The sequence below is a fragment of the Meriones unguiculatus genome, chromosome 8 (assembly GCF_030254825.1).
Source record: "Meriones unguiculatus strain TT.TT164.6M chromosome 8, Bangor_MerUng_6.1, whole genome shotgun sequence".
NCBI lineage: Eukaryota > Metazoa > Chordata > Mammalia > Rodentia > Muridae > Meriones > Meriones unguiculatus.
In genome coordinates, this window is record NC_083356.1 from 63,067,553 (window position 1) to 63,093,385 (window position 25,833).

The 25,833-nt window shown below is 39.1% G+C and overlaps 1 protein-coding gene across 2 annotated transcripts in view; it reads left to right on the plus strand.

Annotated features, from left to right (window-relative positions):
• The window catches only part of Ubr5 (ubiquitin protein ligase E3 component n-recognin 5), a 110,808-nt gene that overhangs the window by 47,089 nt on the left and 37,886 nt on the right, over positions 1-25,833 (plus strand). For both annotated transcript variants that reach the window (XM_021650951.2, XM_021650954.2), the window contains exons 10-26: positions 3,383-3,499; positions 3,584-3,694; positions 4,936-5,090; positions 6,028-6,145; positions 9,805-9,989; positions 11,441-11,550; positions 12,231-12,343; positions 14,293-14,436; positions 14,518-14,629; positions 14,852-15,006; positions 15,663-15,860; positions 18,591-18,801; positions 19,848-19,974; positions 23,745-23,896; positions 24,296-24,391; positions 24,725-24,848; positions 25,446-25,543. In XM_021650951.2, the coding sequence (XP_021506626.1) occupies positions 3,383-3,499; positions 3,584-3,694; positions 4,936-5,090; positions 6,028-6,145; positions 9,805-9,989; positions 11,441-11,550; positions 12,231-12,343; positions 14,293-14,436; positions 14,518-14,629; positions 14,852-15,006; positions 15,663-15,860; positions 18,591-18,801; positions 19,848-19,974; positions 23,745-23,896; positions 24,296-24,391; positions 24,725-24,848; positions 25,446-25,543 (2,326 nt within the window). The remainder of the gene's footprint in view (positions 1-3,382; positions 3,500-3,583; positions 3,695-4,935; positions 5,091-6,027; positions 6,146-9,804; positions 9,990-11,440; positions 11,551-12,230; positions 12,344-14,292; positions 14,437-14,517; positions 14,630-14,851; positions 15,007-15,662; positions 15,861-18,590; positions 18,802-19,847; positions 19,975-23,744; positions 23,897-24,295; positions 24,392-24,724; positions 24,849-25,445; positions 25,544-25,833) is intronic.

Consider the following 25,833-nt stretch of genomic DNA (forward strand, 5'->3'; position numbering starts at 1 on the left):
TATTATTTTGATAAGATTGTTTTAAATTAAATTTTGGTGGTACTTGCATTATTTTCGTAGGATAATGTGCTTCTACATTCTTTGCTTATCTATATGAAAAGGTAGTTTTTGTATACTATAGTCATTGGAATTTTATAGCATATGTCTGAACTATTCGTTCTTATTTTACATTTTTTACTTTATGTATTGCAAATATTTGCCTGCATATATGTTTGTGTACTGTGTGCTTGCTTGGTTTTCTTGGAAATCAGAAGAGGGTGTGGGAATGCTGTTAGATGCCATCAGTGCTGGGAATTGAACCTGGGTCCTCTGGAGGAGTGGGTAGAGCTCTTAACCACTGAGCCATCTCTTCAGCCCTAACCCATTATTGGCGATAAACTTTGCACCACTTTTGATTGACAGGAAAACTTCCTGACTTTGTCAGTGCACATGTGGTTCACAGTCAGCAAAGAAGCCAGAGCCTGGTTAGTAGCCCTAAACAGGGAGCAGAGGCAGTCTCTTTTGAGGTCAAAATTACATATCTCATTTTCACTTCAGGGAATTCACCTAATTCACCATTCTTTTCATTTTTATACATTCACCCATTTAATTTTCTTGTTGTGTGTATCCTTGTGGATGTGCTGCGGTGTGTATTTGTTCATAGGGGGCAGTGGGACTACACGCTCAGGAGTCTGTGCTCGAAGGAGATGAAGTCCCCTCGTAAAGGGGTGTGCATTCCACTCCTTTGCGCACTGCAGTGTTATTGACAGTAACCAGAATATGGAAAACAAGTTTCTGTTAATGCTAAGTAAAACATACACACACATACACACATGCGCGTGCGCTGGGGAGTTGTGTAGCCAGCAAAATAGCCTGTTTGTTACAAAAGGGATGGAATTCGAGAAAAATAGGCTAAGTGAATCAAGTTAGAAGCATACACTATATGATTTCACTTATGTGTCTTCAAAAAAAGGAAAGGCAGGCATTCGGAGACAAGAAAATTGGTTACCATAGATGACGTATGAAGTGGAATATTGCAGTGAAAGGATATGAAGGAGTGTATGTACATGCATGACAAACATGCAGAAATCTAACTTCCACTGTAGGCAAATAAGTAGTGCTAGCTGGCTCACTGACAAGTTTGAGCCTGTCCAGCCATAGTAGCCATTTTACTGTCATATGCTGGAACATCATGTTGAGACATCAAAGATGTGCAATAAATTATACATCTCTTTAAGTAAGCTCACTAAACAAAAACTGCTTTGTACCCTGGCAACACACTGTTTAGACTTAAAGGCTGCTTCTACTCTTCATTTGCTAAGCTCCCAGGAAGGGCTTGGTGCTGGCTTATGGGAGGAATACAAAAGTAACTCACAGGTCAGCACTGTTAATTAGCAGTTACATCCCTTACTATCCTGGATATGTTTTCAGATAGTTATGGGAAATAAATGTTTATTCCTAGCAGCTCTTTGAATATGAAGTTGTGTGCTGTCTGTTTTTCTTAATGGTGGTGAGAGAGCCTGACTTGTATAACTGGCTCCTTATACAAGTTATTTGCTATTGGAACATGCTTACTGGTCCAGTTGCTTTGTCTTTACCATGGTTTTTACATGAATGAGCATGAAAACAAAGTTTAGAAATGGAAACTTGTGCCGGACACGGTGGCGCACGCCTGTAATCCCAGCACTCGGGGAGGCAGATGCAAGGCAGATCTCTGTAAGTTCGAGGCCAGCCTGGTCTACAGAGCAAGTCTAAGACAATTAAGGCTACCCAGAAAAACCTTGTCTTGAAAACAGAACAAAACAAAACAAAAAAAATGGAAGCTTGTTTTATTGGCACTTAGAAATTTCTAAGAAATGTCCATTAAAAGTTATCACTGTCCAGACATGATGACACATGCCTATGATCCCAGCTTTCAGGAAGATTCCCGCGTGTTCAAAGCTGACTTGTGTGTCATAGGGAGTACCAGGCCAGCAAGACAAAAACAAAATTTATAAGTGTGCAAAACTGAAATTTGATAATAAATAAAAAGAGACAGGGCCATACAAAAGAAGCATAAGAAAAGGGCCGTTAGGAAAAGAGAGATGAGGTGGAGTCACCATAGCTGACCAAGTGGCACAGTAGGCCCTGGTACTGCTGTTCCTTTTGACCACAGCAATATGCTGGACTGTGTGCTCAGAGACAAAGGCTAACAAGTGACTTTTCTGTCCCTTCCTAGGCTGTTGATTGTCCTGGTCATTGACAATGGTCCATAGCAGATTTAAAGGTCCTGTTTGGCCCATCTGGCTCATTTAGGATTAGCCCTGGTGAGCAGTGGGCTATCAGGGAAGGATGTAACGAGCCATTTTTAAAATGAGGAAATGAGTTCCTAGAGGCTTCGTCATTGTGATTTTACAGTTAGCATGTGGTTCACTTGGGGCCTTACTGCCCTCAGTAGATCATTTACGTGTGATATTGGAGTTATTTGCTCACCGTGCCATGTGGCCTACTGGCCTGCTGGCCTGCAGTAGTGTAGAGCTCCCACAAGGAGCCCTTACTGTAGAGTGTGATGCATTAGCAGTATCATCAGTGTGGAGAAGGTTGTGGGGAGCCAGAGGCGCTGGAGCTTTGAAGGATTTAAATCCTATGGGGATCATCTTGCAGACCACACCTGTAGGGTGACTGGAAGTAGTAGTGATTGGTGCCCATGCATTAAGACTAACGTCGGTGTTCCCTTTGTAGATTCTGAGCATAGCTTGTTGCTTATGACCCTTGGTAGATATCTGCAAGTTAGGTCAGCAGTGTAAGCCTATCTGACCAAGTAAGATTCTGTTATTGCAAGGTTTGTGGGTAGCTTCATGGCTTCAGTCATTGTTCCTGTGTTTTTGTTTTTTGAATCTTATTTACATTTGTTGCATTTTTTGCAAGATAGAATTGCATTGGGACATTGTTTTCCGCAGTTTGGAAGTGTCTGCAAGAAGGGAGTCAGGAAGACTTCTGCCCCCACTTTATGTAGCATGTCTGATTTGTGTGAGATAAGCTGGTAAACGTCCTGTGTGATGTGGTCTGAGAAGAAGGCATGATGAGAGCTAGAGCATCAGAGGTGCTGAGAGGCTTCTTTGCATAAACTTGCCTGAGGAGAGGGAATGGATTTTCTAAAAGTGAAGGCAGAGACAATAGCAAGGACAGTGTATGTAAGACAGTGCGAGTGTGTTGTCCTTCTAGAAACAGGAAGCAGGCCAGCTCTGCTGAAGGACGGAGGAAGAGTTTCTGAAAGGGAGCCAGGGACTTGTGAGGATCCTATTGATCATGGCTCATGAGCGTATGTAAGCAGTCTAGATTTTTGTAGTGATTAAAAGCAGTGTCTGAACCAAGGGATTTGGCAGTTTTCGTATTCATAGTTTTGTTTTATTTTACTTTATAGGACGGAACAAAATTTACCTGCATTGGGGCTCTGTATTCTGAGCTTCTCGCTGTCAGCAGTAAAGGAGAACTTTATCAGTGGAAATGGAGTGAATCTGAGCCTTACAGAAATGCCCAGGTATTTTGTTGTATTAAATGTTGGAAGGAGTGACTCTACATATCTACATGAGAAATAGTAATCATTTTTCTTATGCTTTCAAAGAATCCTTCATTGCATCATCCACGAGCAACATTTTTGGGGTTGACCAATGAAAAGATAGTCCTGTTGTCTGCAAATAGCATAAGAGCAACTGTTGCTACTGAAAATAACAAGGTAGGTACCATTTTGCATTGATGAACATTTCATGCTTAAAACTGGCTTGCTTTCTCTGTCCCTTTTCATTATCTTTCAGTGTGACATAGGTCCATAATAAAAGCTTTTTTAACATTTGCAACAATAATCCTGTCTCTTTAATTTTTTGTTGGCTAGCTTATACTGTAATCTTACTTTGAGAGTATTTAAAATTTCTCCCTATAATTTCGTGTATGTGGGCACGTGGTGATGAAAGTGAGACGACAGCAGCTGAGACTTATTTCCCTTTTTACATAGTCTGTGAGTTCCGGTGATGGATCTTGTAGGCTTAAGTGGCCAGCACTTGTTCCCCAGCCATCCTGCCAGCTTGCATTCATTATTCAATGTTTAAAGTGCCTTTCCACTGTTAATGAGAGAAGAAAATATCCAAGCAAAGCTAGAAAGGAAAGTGCTTAAGAGACAGGAGACAGAACCTAAGCTCTGACAGACTGGTTGAAATGTGTTGATGTTCCACTTCAGGTGAGGTTAGGCATGTTCAGGGTGGCATGGCTGCAGAGTGGTACCAGATGCTAGATGGTCAGTATGGCTTCAAAGCTATTGAATTCTACTAAAAGTCTTAGAGCAAGCCAGCCTGGTGGCCCATGTCTGTACGTCCAGCAGTCAGGGTACTGAAGCAGGAAGATCACAAGTTTGAGGTCAGCCTAGACTGTAGTGAGAAACTGTCTCACCTTCCACTTCCTAAAGAAGAGCACATGCGAAGTCGTATGGTTAGTGCCTTAGAAATGGTTATGATTCATTTACATGGGAAGAAAGTATTTAAATTCTTTTTTTTTCTTTTTTTTTTTAATTTTCTTTTTTCTTATCGGTTACATTTTATTAACTCTGTATCCCGTATTTAAATTCTTAGTCTTAATTTAAGTGCTTTTTGAGTGTATGAGTGCTTGCACATGTGTCAGTGGTGGTCAGAGGAGGTGTCTGATCTCCTGGAGCTGGAGTTATGGATAATTGTGATTTGGATAGCATCTCTGTATCACCTGGGAACTGAACACGGGTCCTCCGCAAGATCAGCAAGTGCGCTTAATGGCTGAGCATACTGCAGCACCCAGGAAAGCTTTCTGAAGTACTTACTCATTTTTGTTGTGTGCACTCCAAGCCTTTCAGACGGGGGGGGACAGAGTGTGTGTTAGACCTTGCTCCAGGGTTGACCACAGCTCTTCTGTAAAAACCCTGGCTTTTACCTAAGCCTCCATTATCTTCCTTAGGTTGCTACATGGGTGGATGAAACTTTAAGTTCTGTGGCTTCTAAGTTAGAGCACACAGCACAGACTTACTCTGAACTTCAAGGAGAACGGATAGTTTCTTTACATTGCTGTGCCCTTTATACCTGCGCCCAGTTGGAGAATAATTTATACTGGTGGTAAGTGTCTTCCGCCGAATGTTTGTCACATAGAAAGCAGCTTTGAAGACAGAAGTGGCATCCTGAGGCCATTGAAACGACAGTGCTTTGGAGAGGCAGGAATCTCCCTTTAGAATACTTGCATTAACAACTAAGAATAATTTTATGGAAACACTGTATGCTTAGCAGTCATTTTATTAAATTTGATAAGAGCACAAAATGAAGTAAATTATACAGACTCCTACTGTCTACAGATAATCATGGCTAGGATTTGCAGGTAGTTTTAATCCTTTCTTCCCCTATACATGCATACGTGATTTGTTATTACACAGTTGCAAATATGGGATATATGGTATTTTAAAATTTCATTGCATGGGTTTTTCTTCATTTATATATATTTTTATATAAAATATAAATATATATAATATATATAAATATATATAATATATATAATATCTATAAATATATTATATATTTATATATAAAAATATATATTTATATATATTTTATATATATATGAAGAAAAATATATTTATATATTTATATATATATAAATGAAGAAAAACTCATGCAATGAAATATATATATATATGGGTGTGTATACATAAATACATATATACATATATGTATATATGTTAATCATGCTCTAAATTTATTCTTCGTAGTATTTTTAGGGGGTACCAGTAAATTTGCATCATCAAAAGTAATTATTTGTAGGAAAAGTTAGTTGTAAAAAGATTATTGGCTGTATTTTCTATAGAATTTAGTCCTAAAGATTTAATAAAACTGGATCTGGTGATTAAAGTTACAAATAAGGTGAAAAATAGAAGTAGTTGCAGATTAGTACTAACCTGAAGTAAAAGTTCAGAGAAGTAGTGCTTCAGTAGCTAAATAACTCCAGATTTATGTAATGGGCTTCTTTGCTGCTTTCTTGACCAGTTTATGATTTTTCTTTCAGGGGTGTTGTTCCTTTTAGTCAAAGGAAGAAAATGTTAGAGAAAGCTAGAGCAAAAAATAAAAAGCCCAAATCCAGTGCTGGTATTTCATCTATGCCAAACATCACTGTTGGAACTCAGGTAAGTCGTTAGAGTTAAGCCTATCTAAATGGCACTTAAAAAAAAATCACTCTCTTTTGATCCTCTCAGCAAACAATTTTTACAGGTAAGTGTTCTTAAATGTCTGGGTTTTAGTAGCGTGTAGATGCCATGTCTTTCTTCTTTCATCAGTTAAATAACATTTTGTAGATTCTGGTCTCATGTCGGTAGGTAGTTTTCCTACAGAGCAAAGTTTCTTTGTTGGCCTAGCTTTAAGAATTATTTAGTACTCTTCCAGTGCAGAGTCTGGAGTGACCCTTATAGGAATGTTGGTTGAGATTGTCCTAGGGAAAAGTCTGGGCATGACTGTATTGACAGCCCAGGGGAGTCTTAGAGTTGAAAGATTGCTCTAGGGTATTGTCAGTAAGAACCTGTGTCAATCCCTGCATTTCTACAGACTGTTGTTTCAGGGCTCTGAGATGGTATGTTAGAAAATTATTTTCTAATACCTTACTGCTTTTCAAAGTGTAGAATTCTGCTGCAGGCCTTATGTCCCTTTTATCAGTCATTTATCTATGTGCAGTTGATTATTTCTGAATGCTGTAGCCACAGTATAGCAAGTTGGATGAAGGAGAGGGTGGTAAAAGTTTAGTAAAAATTGGCTATCTGCTAACCTGGTGACCAAATCTTGGGCCCCACAGATTGGAGGGACAAAAGCAGCTCTACCAAATTGTTTCCAATCTCTGTATGTACAATGGCCTGTGTGCACAAAATATATATTAAAAGGACTTTGAGAGGTTGGTGAGAGCTCAGTGGTTAAAAGCATGCACAGTTCAGCATCCCTGTTGGGCTGGCTTATTGCTCTCTGTAAATCCCCCTCTCAATGATCGGATGCCATCTTCTGGACTTCGCAAGTACTTGCACTCGTGCACATACCCACACACAGACACAAGTACATACATAATTTAAAAGTAAAAGTCTTAAAAGATTTTTTAAAAGAGATTAACAAATGGACTGTTGCCACCGAGAATTTTGACTGCTTTTCATAGTTATGGATTTATTAATTTCATAAAATACTTTAAAGGTTTTTAGTTGTAATTGCTAACATACTTACTGATTATTAAAATGAGGTGAACCACAGAACTAAAAGGTTTTTGGGACATTGATGTTCTGAGACCAGAAGGTATCCTGATATAGATATTTATCTTTTATGGTAAAATTTACTATTTATAGATCATAGCAAGTGTTATAATGTGAAGAAACTTAAAGAGCTTCATGGCCCATGGAATTTAGGACAAGTGCAGGTTTTTGTTACATATAGTGTGCTGCATACTTCCTCATGTAGCATTTTCATTTCAGGTCCTTTTTCGACACCAAAAGGTATTCTCACCCTGTTCTCTGTGCTTTAATAAACAGTCACTGCTTGATCCTGGCCTTAATGTACTGGTTCTTGTTGTCTTTAGCTCCATCTCCTCACCTCCCCCAATCCATACTTGTCTTGTTCTAAAGTTTGTTCACCTTTGAAATACAAATGTCCACTATCTGGATAGGATGACTGCTTTCATTTTTTACTAAGGGACTTTTTACAAGGAATCTCTCCTGTCTACAGGAGCCACCTTTTCTGTTCTGTTCATTCTAATTTCAACAGTAATTATTAGTGACTGAGACAAGAGATGACATTCCTGCAAGCAGGGAAGGTACTTGAAAAGTATCTTTTAGATTTATCTGTTCTTATTTTCTGTGTATGACTATTTTGCTTGCATGTGTTTGTTGTATCACATGTGTTCCTTGTGCTGGTGGGGGCCAGGAGAGGGTGTTGGATGCCTGGAACGGGAGTTACAGACGGTCGTGAGTTGCCATGTGGGTGTTGGGAACCAAATCTATGTATGAGCCTTGAATGCTACCTCATGACTGTGATTTTGCTACTGTTATGGATTGTAATGATCCCTGTGAAATGGCTCTCAACCTGTGGGGTCTACTGACCATTTCACAGGGATCATCTTAGGACCATTGGAAAACACAGATATTTACATTCTAATTCATAGCTGTAGCAATATTATAGTTATGAAGTAGCAACGAAAATAATTTTATGGTTGGGGTCACCACAACATGGGGAAAGAGTTGCTGCTTTAAGGAAGGTTGAGAACCATTGCTGTAGACCAAAGGGAAAGTTTTAAATAAGATAGATTGGTAATAAACTGTTGAAGGAGAGACCGTATCATAGTACCTTGAGGTACCTTGAGATTTTGTTTTAAAGCTAGAGGCTTATGGAGCCACAGAATAGAAAAACATTGATTCTCCCCCACCCCCATGACAGCAGGAAAAATTGTTAGTTAATTCCACCTGCATCCCTAGATCTTAATACTTGAGAATCATGTATTTGCCAAGTATTAATTGTACTCTCTGCTGGCCTAGACTTGGATTTGCTGCTTGTCTGTGAGGTGCATTTATTGTAATAAGATGTTAATAAATTTCAGTTAATAATAATCTGTTTCTTTCAATTAAAATGTTTTTCTTAAGTAGTTACTGGGCCCTAAGCTTTCACTAGTTTTGTTTTTTAAAGTAGGCAGAGTTGGGGTTTACTTAGGAAAGGTTTGGGGGGAGTTCCCCTATTTATTGTTGTGAGATGGGGGTCTCGCCTTGAAGCTTGATTGCCCTGGAACTTGCTTGCAACTTACCATATCGACCAGGCTGGTCTTAACTCAGGGATGCCCTGCCTCTGACTCCTGAGTGCTGGGATTAAAAGGCTGCACCACCATGCCCAGGGCAATAAAAGTTTTTAATAGGAGTTTAGCTAGGTACAGTCATTAAATGTTGGGGTTGAAAGGGGGAAAAGTGTAAGAGAAGGTAGGAACTTCCTGTTGGCACCTGGCCCTGGCTGGCAGTGGTGGAAGATGGCAGATAGGACAAAAGTTTCCTGAAAGTTTCTGCCTATAACATTTTTCCAAGTTTGCTTTTGAGACTATTTATCTATGCCAAAAACTGTAGTTGATGATACTTAATAGTTATCAAGGAGGATTGAGCCCCTTACGTGGTTTGTTTGACAGGGTCACTGTAGAGGCCGGCCTTCAGTGCATACCTGCATGAACCTCTGATTTTTTTAAAGCTTTAGAGTATATCCTTAGTTCTACAGAGTTCTTTACTGTGTCCCTTTGTTTAACCACCTGATGCCAAGGTCAGTATTTGTTTGTTTGTTTAGGAGTCTTACTCCCAGCTAGGCTGTGGCATTTCGCCTACCTCAGCCCTTTGAGTGCTGACACAGGCTGAGCTGCACATCATGTTCCTTTTAAAGATCACAGTGCCCACTGAAGGCTGGGGGAAGCAGTTATAGAGATGATATATTAGAGCCTATGGCGCATCAAAATTAAGGAAACAACAGTTCAAAATGGCATGAAACAGAAACAGTATGGTTATGGTTGGTTTTTTTTTTTGTGTTTTTTTTTTTTTTCTTTCCCTTTATAGAATGGCTGACACTGGCTGCTATTGTGAGTTTAATGATCCATTTCTAGCAGACATGCTGACGTCACTGCTCATTAGTTGTGGAAACATTTGTTTGGATAGAGAAGGTTACTTTAAATCCCTTGTCTCCCGTGAGCTTGTGTTGGAAAACACAAGTGTACTTTTCCATTTTCACCTGATTGGCAGTGTTTGTTACATTGTCCTGATTGTTTTTTTTTTTTTTTTTTTTTCTTGTCTGCTAGGTGTGCTTGAGAAATAATCCTCTTTATCATGCTGGAGCAGTTGCATTTTCAATTAGCGCTGGGATACCTAAAGTTGGTGTTTTAATGGAGTCAGTTTGGAATATGAATGATAGCTGTAGATTTCAGCTTCGGTCTCCAGAGAGCCTGAAAAGCATGGAAAAAGCCAGCAAAACCATTGAAACAAAGTGAGTACTGGGCCCTTTGCTATGTATATGAACCTTTCAGCTCTTCGCTATGTATATAAACATGGTTGTGAAAAGTTTGGATGAAGAAATGGGGAAATTACTGATTTTGTTTTAATTGCACATTACAATTTCTTCTTTCAAACATTTGATTTTATGTTTTGCCTGCTGTGGGTGCTGGAAGCCAAGCCCAGTGCCCTGGAAGAACAGTAGGTGCTCTTAATGGCTGGGCCACCTCTCCAGTCTTAAGTTACAGTTCCTGATGGTAGTCAGGATGACAGTCCCCCATCTCTTTTTTTTTTTTTTTTTGTCATTAGCCTGTGTTCTTTGCAGGTATTATATATCTTTTGACATGTTCAGCCTTACCGTTAGGCCAACATTGTCTTTTCTCCTGTGCAGTAAAGTTGTTGTGTAACCTTTAGTTTGTTAAGAGCATGTTCCTATCATTATAACGTAGAAGAGTATTTTCTTTTTGCTAAGTTTTAGTTAATTTGGAAAATGTACTTACAACATTTTAGACATGAAAAATTGTGTTCACACCCTACACACAGGTATCTAAAGTTCTGAAGTTTGTTTCATGTCCAAACAAAATGCAATGATTATAAATTTATTAACTTCTCTGTTATTTCTCCTGATGCTTAAAGTGCAAGATGAAGCACAGGGTTTGTTAGTTAAAAAAAAAAAAAAATACTCCATACCTTTTTAACCAGGCGCATTGGTGCTGCCTGTAATCCCAGCATTTGGGAGTCAAGCAGGTGTATCTCTGAGTTCTAGGCCAGCCAGGACAGCCAAGCCTACCCAAGAGAAGCCCTGTCTCAAAAAAACTAAAAAGGAAAAAAAAAAAAAAAAAATCAAATGTATGATACTAATACCTAAGATTTTAATGCCTTTAAAAAAAGATTTATAGGTGAATCTCCTAATTACATTGATCTATTTTCTAAAAATAAAAATAGCAGATCATTCATAATACTTTCATATTTTCTGATCTCTGTAAAAGAAGAATTGAACTTTATAGTGCTAGGGGTTGGACCAGCTTTGTTGTACAAATACCAGCTTTCTGGGTGTGATGGTCTTGGGTACGTACATTCCTGTAATCCTAGTTTTAAAGGTTTGTGTGAAACTAAGGGGTTGTGTCTAGAACTAATTTTACTTTGTAAAAATGTATGCTTTCTCACCTGTAGAACATAGTGGAGTTGTCATTAAGAGAGGTTTATGCTTCTCCGAGAGGAGGTCTGTCCACTGCCGGCACAAGTTGTGGAGACCTTTGTCTGGTGCCTTGTTCTAATGTGCACCATGGACCTCTTTTATTACATGGTACTATTGCTATAACATATGTTTAAAACTATAGCCATCTAACAAGAATTTCTCCCTCACTTACAAACTTGTTTCAATGAATTATTTGAAGGTTTTTGTTGTTTTATTTCCTAGTTATAAGGGTGCTTTTCTTATTGTAGGCCTGAGAGTAAGCAGGAGCCAGTCAAAACAGAAATGGGTCCTCCCCCGTCGCCAGCATCCACCTGCAGTGATGCGTCCTCCATTGCCAGCAGTGCATCAATGCCATACAGTAAGTTTTGTGTGTGTTGTGCATGGTCAGAGGACATCCCGGGAAGGTAGTGATGCTGTGTTTGTGTGACTAGTTAACTCAGCATTTAAAAATTATTTTTATAGAGGTTGTTTTGTTACTTTGCTGGATGTTTTTTCTCTTTTTTTTGGTACAGTCTTGTTTAAGTGGAAAGACAGTCTTTATAGTGCTAATTGTTTCAGTTGTTTTTTACAATTATAGTTAAATATATATGAAATTCTTTGTAGTTATCAAAGGAAATACTCTCCCACCTAGAATATATGTTTCAGTTCTTTTTGAGATTCTCATTACTTTGCACTACTTTTGCATTATTGAATTTACAAAGCTAGTTTTAGAACTGTGTCTTGGATTTCAAGTTCTGGAAAGTCACAGGTTAAAGTTAAATGGTGGTTTCAATGACATAAATACTTGCAAACGTGAGCACTCTGCACCATTTTGGCGCCATGTAGTAGTTGTAGAAATGTTGGTATAGTTAGGCAGTAACCAGTTGGTGGTGCTTGTTCATGTAGGGTGATTTTTATGTTATAATGACAGTTCAGAAAGAGGTGACTTAAAGATTTTTCATTTCTTTGCAAACGGTCCTTACTGGTATGCTTAGATGGACTCTGTAATGATTTTTTTATATTTTCTTTTTGGTACTTAACATTTTGTTGTTGTCTAAGAACGACGTCGATCAACTCCTGCCCCAAAAGAAGAGGAAAAGGTGAATGAAGAGCAGTGGTCTCTTCGGGAAGTTGTTTTTGTTGAAGATGTGAAGAATGTACCTGTCGGCAAGGTTTGTTCAAAATAGATGAGAATTAATTACTACTTCATTTTAGTTACCTGAGGATTTTTATGGCCAGTATCTGAGATACCTTTCTTCAAGTCTGCCTTTAAATTGTCTCCTTCAGGGGTTGCTTTGGTCTGAGTTCTGAGTCAGATGGCTCTCTGCTGAAGTTGAAGAGATGCTGCTGCATTGTATTGGGGTTCTCTAGAGAAACAGAACTGATAGAATCTCAAATATACGTGGGATTTATTAGGAAGGCTTACAGGCTGTGGTTTAGCTGGTCCAGCAATGGTTGTCTACTAAGGAAGGTCCAGGAATCCAGCAGTTGTTCAGTCCATGAGGCTGGATGTCTTAGCTCGTTTTCAGTATATGTTGGAATTTTGTGAAGAAGTAGGCTCTACTGCCAGTGAAGGGAAGGGCTTCCCTATGAGAGCAAGCAAGCAAAGAGTGTAGAGGTGCCTTCCGTATCCTTCATGGAGACCGCCAGCAGAAGGTATTGCCCAGAATAAAGGTGGGCCTACCTCAACAGTGGCCCTTTCCTCTTCAAATGACTTTTTTAGGAAAAAGTTCCTCATAGATGTACTCAAACCTGTGAGTTTTAGTTAATTCCAGATGTAGTCAAGTTGATAACCAAGAATAGCCATCACATGTGCCTTGAGCATTTGGGGTGATGTTTTTATTTGTTTTTGAGGTATGTATGTGCACTCATATTGAGTGTGTGCAGGTGTGTGTGCCCGAATCCCTTGGAACGAGAGCTAACAGGCTTTTTTGTACAATGCTTATTGTGTTCTATGGACACAATTGTGATTGCACAGTGGGTGCTCTCTGCTGTCCCGGTACATTACTTTGAGATACACTTACCGGAACTATGAAACTGCAGAAGGACATAATGTGTAGCACTAAGCATTGTTCTCTATGAACCACCTTGTGCTTTCTCCCCTTTTTCTCCTGAAGCATTTTTCCTTCCAAGAAACCCAGTAAATAGAAGCCATTTGCTTGAGTGTCATTAACTGACCCTTTGGTCCCTCAGTGCACATTTTAAATACCCCTACAGGTATAGAATATCTGCATAGTGAGCATTTTCTGATTGCTTTTTAGTTTCTAAAATGTGGTAACCTTTTCAAATATGATTTTTTTTGCTTGTACACAATGGAAAGAGATAACAAACCATGGTCTACAGTTTATAAAGGTTTTCTTATGAAGCCTTTGATTAACTGTAGTCTCACTTGAGAAAATCACACTGACTGAAACTCAGAGATAAGTAGAAGGGGTGGAATTAAGGTGTCCTGGCTCCAAGTCCTGTGCTTGTCTGTCTGCATTATTGTTCTCATCTCCAGCTTGACAGCCTTGTGGCTGGCCACAAGGTATGGTTCTGGGTCATTTGAATTTGTTAAATAAAATATTAGTAATGTACACATGTCCTCGGTCCTGCTAGTCCTGTTCAGAGAGCTTTGTGGCTTTCTGGGCTGCTGACCTCTATGGATGTCAGCCTGGCTATGGTGGTGTTAATCAGTAATGTCATCACTTGGGAGGTAGAGGCAGAAAGATCCTGAAATTATCAAGGCCCCACTCACTTGCGTAGTGAAGGAAGACCAGTGTAGTAGAATCCATGGGTCCTGAAAAAGGACTGTCTATCAGATACTACTGCTTAGACTAAGGAAGACAGAATATGAGACATTTAATTTACATGGGTGAACCTAGATTTGGATCAGCAAATGGCTTAACACTGTGATTGATGGCTGTGTGAGTTGGTTCTTTTAGTCTTGACTGTTGATATAAACAGCAAAGTTCAAATGGTTTTGTTTAGATTGATGTTACAGCATGCTGCTCCTTGAGGATATATACTTACAGGACTTAACTGTGATTAGTGTTAATCAGTTCAGCAAGCAAAGTTTGCATGTTGATTTTATCCCAGCTGTTTTTAATATTTCCTAATTGTTTCTGCCTCTTATTTCCAGGTGCTAAAGGTGGATGGTGCCTACGTGGCTGTAAAGTTTCCAGGGACATCTAGTAACAGCACCTGCCAGAACAGCTCTGGGCCGGATGCTGACCCTTCTTCGCTTCTGCAGGACTGCAGGCTGCTTAGGATTGATGAGCTGCAGGTAGTTATACGAGGGCAGTGAATTTTGGGATGGACTCACTGAGTGTGCTGCAGAATGAGCAAAATTCCTATTGCTTTGCAGGTTGTCAAAACTGGGGGTACACCAAAAGTTCCCGACTGTTTTCAGAGGACTCCTAAAAAGCTCTGCATACCTGAGAAGACTGAAATATTAGCAGTGAATGTAGATTCCAAAGGTAAGGATTTTATAACTTTCCAGGGGACATCTTCTGTCACATGTGGGACTAAGCTAAAGTTGCTTGGTGATTGGTACATTTTTCCCCTTGATGTAACATAATAGAATTAATGTGGCTGAGTGTAGTCACAATTGGTTGTTGGACAGGTTAAAATTTGTTAAATGCTTGAATGGACTGTGTAAGGTTTTTCTATTTTTCTTTTCATTTATCTGCCTTTGAAAGGTGTACATGCTGTTTTGAAGACGGGAAACTGGGTACGGTACTGTATCTTTGATCTCGCTACAGGAAAAGCTGAACAAGAAAATAATTTTCCAACAAGCAGCATTGCTTTTCTTGGTCAGAATGAGAGGAGTGTAGCTATTTTCACTGCTGGGCAGGTAAGACGCTCATTTTTACTCTCTCTTTTTTTTTTTCCTTTTGTATTATTATCATTTATTACACTTTATTTAATTTGTATCCCAGCTGTTCCCAATCCCAGCCTCTCTCCCTCCCTCTTTTCTTCCTATAGCCCTCCTCTAGTCCACTGATAGGGGAGGTCCTCCTCCTTCCCTTCTATTTGACTTTAGCCTGTCAAGTCTCGTCAGGACTAGTTGCATTGTCTGTGGACTGGCAAGGCTGCACCCCCCAAGAGGAGGTGATCAGAGAACCTGCCACTCATTTTTACTTTTTAAGAACAGATACAAGACTGACATTTTTGTGCTACTTAGTGTTGGCCTATTAGAGAATTAATGACGAATTTATAATATTCTGTACATTCTATTATGAGAGTTTTAAATTTGAATTGTTAATTCTAATGTTTAGTTTATTTTAAAATAAGTACACATTAAATCAGTCTTTGTTTACTCTTGCCCTTTTATTTCGCTTTCCTTTTCTTTTGTTTTTGGATGGTAAGAGCGCTCTAGCTTAGGCAGAACTCAAATTGTTGATCACCCTTTTTATGTTTTATCCTAGAATTTGGGCATCGATGGTCACACTGGGCTTGTATAATCATTTTTTATTTAGATCAAGAATTATTATTTTTCATCTACTGTAGGAATCTCCTATTATTCTCCGAGATGGAAATGGTACTATCTACCCGATGGCTAAAGACTGCATGGGAGGAATAAGAGATCCTGACTGGCTCGACCTCCCACCGATTAGTAGTCTCGGGATGGGTGTGCATTCTTTAGTAAATCTTCCTGCCAATTCAACAATCAAAAAGAAAGCTGCTGTTATCATCATGGCTGTAGAGGTATTTAACTTCTGACATTACTTGCCATTTTAATTGAGAGGAAAATACTGACATCTAGGGAAAAATTCTTGAAAAGATCATTGTTACTTCCTTCCCTAGAAGAACTACTGGTTTATTAATAACAGAGACAAAGGTCAGCTATTATGGTATAATTTTGTCTTAAAGGCATATATACTGTTGGGATAGAATAGTGGTCAGGATAGAAATCGGACTATATAGAAAGCTTTTGAGGACTCGATACCTGGGCTGAGGGTTGAGAGAGGAGATTACAATCTGCAGTACCAGGTGTCATCTTTGAGATTCTCATTAATGTTTAAAAAAATTTCTTTATTTAGCCAAGAGGTGAGGGTTGTGTTGGTCAGGGTAGCAGGTGGTGAAACTGGAGAGAGCACAGGGTGACTTGTGTTCTTGCCTGAGGCACCTACATTTGAACTGAATACCCATGGAAGAATTTTGAGTGTTGAATGACCTACATTATTTTTAAAAGATTAGTAATAAAGTATTGGGTTTTGGGATGGTGGTGGCAGAAAACAGATGTTTAGATAAAGGCTGATGCATAGGTAGAAAGTTAGAAACAAAGCAAACTTGAATTCTTGAAAATGGGGAGGAGGGGACAGATTTCATATATTGGAAGCAAGTTAAACTGTAATGTTTATTAACTGGATGGTGGTAGTCAAGGGAGAGCCATGAATCTGATGTTTGCTGTAGGAATGGGGGAGGTGGAAGACGCAGGTGGGCTAAGGGCGTGACAGTCACAAACAAGTAGAGGTGTCCACGCTAAGCTCTTTGCGGAGTTTGAACTGACAGGTGGTTCTTTGAGGACTACAAGGTAGGGTGGGATCAGAAACATGGGTTAGGAGGTATTGGGCAGCGTGATGACTTGGGCCAGAAGGCAGAATTGTGAATAAAAGGTGATAAGATTCTGCATATACTTAGGTTTGGTTTTACAAGTAGAATCTGGCTAAACACAGGAGATCAGATTCAGGAAGAAAGAACAGAAGGTCTTGTTTTATTGATTAAATTTATCTATCTATTTTTTTGTGTGCATGTGCATATGTGCATGCTTGTGTGTGCTCGCGCACGCTTGAGTGCTATGGCACTCGTGTCAGCACTCACACCTTTGTGGAGTTGGTTCTGACTTGGGTTCTGCCGATGGTGCTGGAGTTGTCAGGATTCTACAGGGAAATACCTTCCATGCATCCTTTGCTGTAGGGTAAATGCTGCCGCATAGCTAAGCATGCTGCTGACGGTGTGAGTCCGTGTTAGGTCTAGTAGGTTGATGATGAGAGATTCCTACGCAGTCACTGGCGCCACCAAGCGAGTAGTGCGCTGTGTGCACAGCAGTGACAAAACAAACTGGAAAGAAACTGTGCTGCTCAAGTGCTGTGCTTTTGGCCTTGGAGAGGCTTTGTCTTTTAGTTTACCCAGAGTGTACTGGATTTCACAGTGAGACTAGCTTTTCCCAAATTTGCCAAGTCCTGTAAGATTTAGTTCCTCATGTGGACAGTGACCCCTCTATGGCACCTGCTTCCCCATAAAGTTGGCAAGAACTTATTTATAGGCATTTTTTTTTGGCAACTTGTTATGTGCCCTTTCCTTCGTCCCTTTGTATTCCCATCCACACCTGCTTGTTTCTAGTAAAAGGTACAAACAATGAGTTTGCTTTTTAAAGTAAAACAAGTGCTTTGTGTTACAGATATTAAATGGTCCATATCTTAATTTTCACTTTTGTACTATTTTTTGTTTGTTTAAAAGAGTGTATGATGTGTGTTTGTGCAGCATCTTGTATTCTGGTTCCTGAGGAGGCCAGAGCAGTGTGTCAGATCCCCTGGACAGAGGATCTGTGAGTTACAGAGGGCTGTGAGTGCTGGGAACTGAAGCTTGGTTCTTTGCAAGAGCAGCACGTACCTTTAACTGCTGAGCCATCTCTCCAGCTCCCAAACTACTTTGTGATATGAGATAGCTAATGATACTTTCTGTGTATATCTTACAGCACTGCTATGTTTTTGATAGATCTTTCATTGACTTTGGAAATTACACCTATCATGATTCCTAGAGAGTCAAAAGTTTTGTATTTCATGTAGCACAACCTAATATAACTCTTTCTAGACCTTTATTATTGTGTATATACATGATTATGGTGGGGTAAGAGGACGCACATGTGGAAGTCAGAATAGATTGTGGGAGTTGATCTCTTCACCGTATGGGCCTGGAGATTGAGCTCAGGTGGTCAGGCTTGCTGGCAGAGCTTCCTACCCACTGAGCCCTCTTGTAGGTTCTGAAATAGAAGTCTTACACGATGAGGTGCTGGTAAGTCTGTCTCGAGGAGAATGTCCACACTTTGCTGACCCAGCTGCCAACATTGCTAGTGTTCCCACTGAAGGCTAGAGTGACTTTCAGGACGGCCCCGAACGTGGCTGCTTCTGATCCCGCAGGCTCCTGTCCAGTCACTCAGGGCAGGGCCTTCACTACAACGGGGAGGCGGCTTGAAAGTTGCAAACATGTACTTGTGGCTACAGAACATCTTCACTTCTTTTCTGTTCTTATTTGTGTGCACTCTTGACACGGTATAGATAAATTCAGCTGTTTTTGCCAGGCCACTTGCAATCAGTTCCTCCTTATTTGAAGATCTAATTGTATTATGGTGGCCATGAGCTATTTTTTGATGTAATTTTGACATTGCTGTTGAGTTTCATTGAAGTGTCTTTGCCCTCTCTTGCCGGAGCACAGAAGCAAACCTTAATGCAGCACATTCTCCGGTGTGACTACGAAGCGTGTCGACAGTATCTCCTGAATCTGGAGCAAGCAGTTGTTTTAGAGCAGAACCTACAGGTGCTGCAGACTTTCGTCAGCCACAGATGTGATGGAAACCGGAACATTTTGCATGCTTGTGTGTCAGTTTGCTTTCCAACTAGCAATAAGGAAACTAAAGAGGAGGAAGGTAAGAGTCAGAACTGTAACAAGGCCTCCACAAGAACACTAGGAAAAGACATCGGCACATTCTTACAGAGAACATGTATGCTTTTTACTTTATTCTGTATGATCTTGGAAGGCCTGACTTTGTCAGATGGTAAAAAAATTCTAAGGATTACATATGGAAGCTGGTGGTAATAAGTTTGATCTGTATGTTTTTGTTGTCTTTAATTCTTTGAATAATAAACAAGCAGAGTGTTTTGATACTAAATGAATTTTTAAGGCAAGGTTTCTCTGTATAGCCCTTGCTGTCCTGGGACTTGTTTTGTAGACCAGGCTGGCCTTGAACCCACAGAGATTCACCTGCCCCTGCCTCCTGAGTTCTGGGAGTAAAGGCATGTGGCACTTCAGCCCTGCCGCAGCAAGTACTCTTAACAGCTGAGTTGTCTGTCTCTCCAGCCACTCCGCACCCTATAGAAATTTGGTATTTTAAACCACCAGAAACAACTTTTATTCTGTGGTTCTGTTGTTTAGAATGTAGAAGGAGAAAAAATAAGTTGGGTTGTTACATATTTCTGAAAAGTAAATGAGGGGTTTGTTTGGTTCGGTTTGGTTTTGCTATGAAGGCTTTAATTGACTAAATGAAGGAAGAACCCAAACTGCAACTTTGTAGTTATTTTGAATTCTGCTGATGCTATTTTGGGACGGGCATTTTGATATGTGATTTGTGGGTTTAATTTTATGTCATCAAAATCTCTAGGGGTTGTTTATAAGTAGCATATAAAGTAAGATTGATATATTAATGGGCAAGTCCTTCTATTTTTTTACTTAGTAGTAAAAGGTAAATTGACATATGCTTAAGTTTGTATGTTTATGTTTCTGAAATAAAGCAGAGTAAAGAAATTGAATAAAGGTCTTAGTTCAATCTTTCTCATACTTGATGCTTTTAGAAGAATGGTTACCTACTATGTTAATGGAAGCACTAACATTCATGAGTTAGTATTTGCTGCCAGTTCAAACTTACTGTCAGTTGTTTTCAAAGTTTAACTCCTAGTTTTTTCCCTTATGTTTCAGAAGCCGAGCGCTCAGAAAGAAATACATTTGCAGAAAGGCTTTCTGCTGTGGAGGCCATTGCAAATGCAATATCAGTTGTTTCAAGTAATGGCCCAGGTAATCGGGCAGGATCATCAAGTAGTCGAAGGTAATACGATTTTTCCAAGGAAAGTTTAATTGGAGGAAAAAGTCCCAAGTACAGAGAGCAGTGTATCTCTTACTGTCGTGTGCATGAATTGGTGGGTCCTTTCTTGTTTGTTTTTTGGCTTCTTCCAGTAACACTGTGGGACAATGTCTGATAAGTAATTAGTGCTCAAGTATGAACACTAGGATCTCTGGCACTGATTTTTAAGGCACAGCTCAGGCATCCTCTTTTGAGCGTGTTCTGAACTTACTGTTCTTCTCAGGTAGTTGTCTTCTTTAGGTCCATCCTCAGGTGTCTTAATGACCTGGGAAGAAATGAAAGGCTGCTGTGTATTCTGAATGCTTGATTTTAAATTTTCAGGTTTTCTGAATTGTTGGATGGATAGTCCTTTATAATTTATTAAACATTGTTAGGTATTTGGCTAGATGATAAACATAAAAAGTTCAGTAGTTTTCTGTAGGAAAAAAAAAAACAAATTTATTTTAGACATGAAAGAGCAAAAGTCTTGGTTATTGGCAAATTGTTTCTGAAAGCACTGCTCCCTGGGTGGTAATGTGATGGGTGGAAAAGCCTACTTCAAAAGAAGACTCTATTGGCCTATTTTCTGTTACACATTCATCTTTCCCTTTCAAAATGTTTTGGTTTTTTTTTTTTTTTTTTTTTTTCCTCTCAAATTGGCATTAGGAAGGCTACCAGATTGATAGTTTCCTGAGCTCAAAAAGATCCAAAAGTGAAACTTAACAAAAACCCGTGGGTGACCAAATTATAATTTTAAATAGTACAAAAACATGTATACTGCACAGAGTGAAAATTATTACCATCTTATTTACCTAGAACTACCTTAAGCTAAGTGTTAACTCTAAAATGGAAAACAACTTAAATTCTTCATGAAGAAATTAGTCTCTGAATTATTTCAGGTATTTCATTTCCTCAGGGAAATTACAGGTGCCAATCACTTTGGACTCTGATATGGTTGGTCCAATGCCCATCTGCCATCTTTTTCATATAAGGAATATTTTGAAGGCAAAGACTAAAAGGAGCTTCAAGAGTGGGCGATGAATTGCTCACAGAAATAAATTTGCAGACTAAGCTCCTTTGAGGAATTTGCCGAAGATTCCACTGCAGTGCTCTTAACCAGTGCAAACTCAGGGCTGCCGGTGAACAGATGACAGCACAGGAGGCTTATACCCGCGCCGGGCAGTAGGAATTGCACAGACCGCTTCACTCAAGTGACACCCTCCACTAGCCTACAATGGATTGTCTAGGCGATGCCCCTTGATGAGTATGCAGGCTGGGATTCCTGAGCTGTAAGCTCAGAACTGATGCAGTTTCACTGTTGAATGGAATACTGTAATGACTTCAGATGATGATATGACTCAGAAGTTTTGTTATGTGACTCAATAGTTCCTGAGTGCAAAGGGCAGATTTAGTGGAAAGCTTGGTTGATGCATCTGATTGCAGGTGTATATACTCTAGCAATTGTTAACCTGGAAGACACATGACCTTCACTTTTTTGTCACAGTGTTATATTTGAACATGACTGGATTCTAAGGCTTCTGTAGCATGGATATAACGTGCTTACAAAGAGGAAATTACACCATCCTTGAATTCTTCCATATTGTCAGAAAACACGATGACTCCAGGCAAGCCTATATGAAGAAATGTCAAAACTCTGAATCTTAGCAGCCAAGGTGGTGTCGCCTCAGTGTTGTCCTCAGCCACTGAGGATCCAGGTGAATCTCCATGAATTGTGTACAGCATCTTGAAGAATAATTTTCTTTTTGTTTTTGTTTTTTTATTTTTTAAGAATCTGTATGAGGAGCTGGGCAATATACTTAAAAATGTTCCCAAGACCTAATGAAGAAAAAGGTTAAGGACAATTTAAAAAAATGACAAGGAATGACCCCCTCATTTAATATTGAATTGACTACATCACAGCAACAAAGCTGGGAGTTTGCAAGTTCAAGATGAGACTATGGTCTCAATTACCTTCATTTACTCTTAATGTACTCTAAGCTAGAAGTTGGAGAATATCCCACATGTGTTTTCTCTGGCCTATGCAGTGTTCATTTTTTTAAAACCTGAATGCCTTTAGATGAACATGTATTCCTCTAGTTTGCCACGATTTCTGTTTCTTACGCCTGAATTCCCTTTACAATCATTTATTTTGTATTTCTTACCCAGTAGGCATTTCACTGTGAACCTGGAATGAGCATGTTTCTTAATAGGTCCCAAACACACATTTATTTTCAGGTTATTTGCAGTGCTTCCATTTCCTATATTTTTTCTCATCTGTGCTTTGAGTCCAACATGTTGGCACACTCAGCGTCTTATCATCAGTGTACAGTCACTGGGAAGAAACCTGCTTTTTTTCTCTGAGTGTTGGCTTTGAACAGAGAGGTGACTTTGAAATAGTCAGGCATTCTGCTCCCTTCTGTCTTACAAAAACTTTCGATCTTAATTTCTAAATTGGGAGGGGGAGAATGTTCAATAGATAACTTACAGGGGTAAATATTATAGTAGGTTCTACATTACTTGAAGTATTAACATTTACTTTGTGGGGTCTTTCAGTGTTTGTTCCAGGAAGTACACCACAAATAAGTTCCTAAAAACACATTTCTGGAAATAGCATCTTAAAAGAAATGGTCATGCCCTTAATTTTTTCTTATAAAAGCAAACATATGTTGATGTGGAAAAAAAACACATTTACTCTGAGATTAAATAGTTATTACAGCTGGAGACTCAAGCATTAACATTCATTTAGGATTATTTATTTATATTATGCTTATCTCATAAAGTATTAGGTCTTTCACACTAGAAGTCATGTCTTTGGGATTATGGCTGCATGGAAACATGAAGTCCCCATGTGTTATTTTGCCCTTATAGTTGAGTTTTTACTCTTTATTTAGAGGCCTTAAAAACTGTGGCTCAGTGAAGGGATCTGTGTTCTCTTAATCACTATCACTCCTAACATGGCTGTGTGGCTGCCTGAGCTTTTCTTCAGGTATAGTACAGGCTTGTGTGTAGGAAGGCACCAGATCCCGTAACGGGGTCTTTGTGGGTAGTTATATTTGTAGTGATGTAAACCACCTGTACAGTGTTCTTTATTTATAGCAGGAGGAAAAAAAAAAAAAAAAAAAAGAAATCAAGCCCCAGGCAGTAACAATTTTAGTTTTCATTAATTTCTTGATGATGTGAGTTGTACTATTTGTTGAGGCTTGTTTTCTTTCGTTGTTTTTGTTTTGGGGGTCTTTTTTTTTGGGGGGGTATTAAAACATCTAAATTGTTCTTTGTTTTAAAATTGCTCATGTGGATATTAGTTTAATTGCTTTTAAGTTCACAGAAAAGGGATTTAGTAGGCTAACTTCATTTTGTACTAATCAGTAGTTTTATTGATATTTGTTATTAAACTTAATTTTTAGGAAATGGGACCAAAAATCTTTGTTCTAATGTCTAGCTGTTCATTTATTCTGAGTGTATGAAAGAGTATTTCTAATCTTATTTCACTGAAACTTTTGTTCCCTTTGCTTACGTGTGTAGGGAGCTACTGTAATGCTTTCAGTGTTGCATTGGATACTAGACTGCCCTAGCTTCATTTCTATCCTCTACTGACTCATTCTGGGATTTACAGAATTGGCATTTGTACTTCATTTCCCTTGCCTGGAGTGTTTGCTTATAGAACAAATCTTTGAGCTTCTCAGATGAGAACTTCTATACACCTCCTGTTGGGTTAGACATGGTAATGAGTTCTGATTTTGTCCATGTCCTTCTAGTTTGAGATTACGGGAAATGATGAGACGGTCATTGAGAGCAGCTGGTTTGGGTAGACATGAGGCTGGAGCTTCATCCAGTGACCACCAGGATCCAGTTTCACCCCCCATAGCTCCCCCTAGTTGGGTTCCTGACCCTCCTTCAATGGATCCTGGTAAGATCTCTTGTTTTACTTAGTGTTTACTAAAAAGGCAATGTTGTGAAAGGAGAAATGAACATTTTAGTGAAATATTTAAAAGATTGTGAACTTAGTATGGTGAACACTACAAATTGATTACTTGAAAATTTGGCTTAAGGGGTTTTTTACCATTTTCTCTGACATAATTATTTCCGTAGTGTTAAGAGGCTAGATGACCCCTTGATTGGGAATACATCAAGATAATTGAATGATCTGCCCAGTGGGTTCCTCTTATAGTCAGAAAAGAAATTTCCCTTAACCTTTTGTTGGATTTGACCTTTGGTTTGCGGAGAAAAGCCTTAAGGCCTGTGCAGAGAAAGATTAGGGGTATGCTGCGCATAGTGATGTGCATCCTGCTCTTCTGTTTACTGAAAGATGGTGACATTGATTTTATCCTGGCCCCCGCTGTGGGATCTCTTACCACAGCAGCAACTGGCAGTGGTCAAGGACCAAGCACCTCCACCATTCCAGGTAAGACTACTATTTGTCTACTTGGACTTTTTGAACTTAGAGGGACACACTGGAATAACTTTGAATAACTTTTTGTCTCAAAAAGATTTTTCTTTGTTTAGAAAAGTATTTCTATGTAATCTCTCTCTCTCTCTCTCTCTCTCTATTTTATGTGCATTGTGGTATACTGTTTGTGTATATAAATTAAGAAATCAATTGAAATTTATAAGACGTGTTAATATGCTAGATTCTTTGTATTGAGTTCACTTATTTTTATGGATATTGTTCTGGTGAACTAGCTCAATATGTACCTGATAGGTTTGCTTGGTACTAAATGAATCTGCTTAATTACAGGTCCTTCCACAGAGCCTTCTGTAGTAGAATCCAAGGATCGAAAGGCAAACGCTCACTTTATATTAAAATTGTTATGTGACAGTGCGGTTCTGCAGCCTTATCTACGAGAGCTCCTGTCTGCCAAGTAAGAGGCCTGATAGACTTCCTACGAAGGGTTAGCTTCGTGATGTACTGTTTAAGTTGATCCTGTGCTGTATTAAAAAATTAGAATCTATCGCTATATTTCTTCTGCTACTAAATTTTCTTTAGTGAAGAGGCCTTCTCAACATCAGAGAGCATACCTGGAATGAATAGAAATTGACTTTTATGTTGCATGGATCAGAGTGTAGGTTTTTCTGTGGAAAAAAAAAAAGAACACAGAATGATGTTGACATGTGTAGTTCATCATCCTAGTACTAGGACTAGCCAACATAGACTATAATAGTAATGTCTGTTTCCAGCAGCATCACAGAGTTAGTCTTTCTGTGACACAAACAAAAGTTCGCTTGCATGTTTATCACCAACACTTCTTTTCTAGTAAAATAGGAAGATAACAGTAGATGTTGTGTTTTTGAGATAGTGTCTAACTTTGTAGCCTTGGCTTGCCTGGAATTCTGTAGTCCAGGCTGGCTATTCATGGAGATGAGCTTGCCTCTGACTCTGGAGTGCTGGGAATAAAGGTGTGAGCCATCACACCTGGCCTAGATGATAAAAGTTTACCGCATAATCTCTCTCATTCTAGGGATGCAAGAGGGATGACCCCATTCATGTCAGCGGTCAGTGGCCGAGCGTACCCCGCTGCCATCACCATCTTAGAGACAGCCCAGAAAATTGCCAAAGGTAATAGACACGGTTCAAGGCATAAATGAGCTGCTCCTCTTAAAATTTGAAAAGATGCTCTTCACATCTACCATTGCAGTTGTTCAAACCATATTTGTGTATGTAAATGATATTGAAATTATCAAGATAGTTGTATATCTAAAATTTTGTTAATACTCTTTTCAAATACATTTTCTAATTTTATCAAAAAGCAATTGGTATGACGTTTTTTACTTAGAAGACTACATTTATAATTGGTAGTATAAAATCTGACAGTATACTTTATTGATGGATATGATAAGACTATGGAG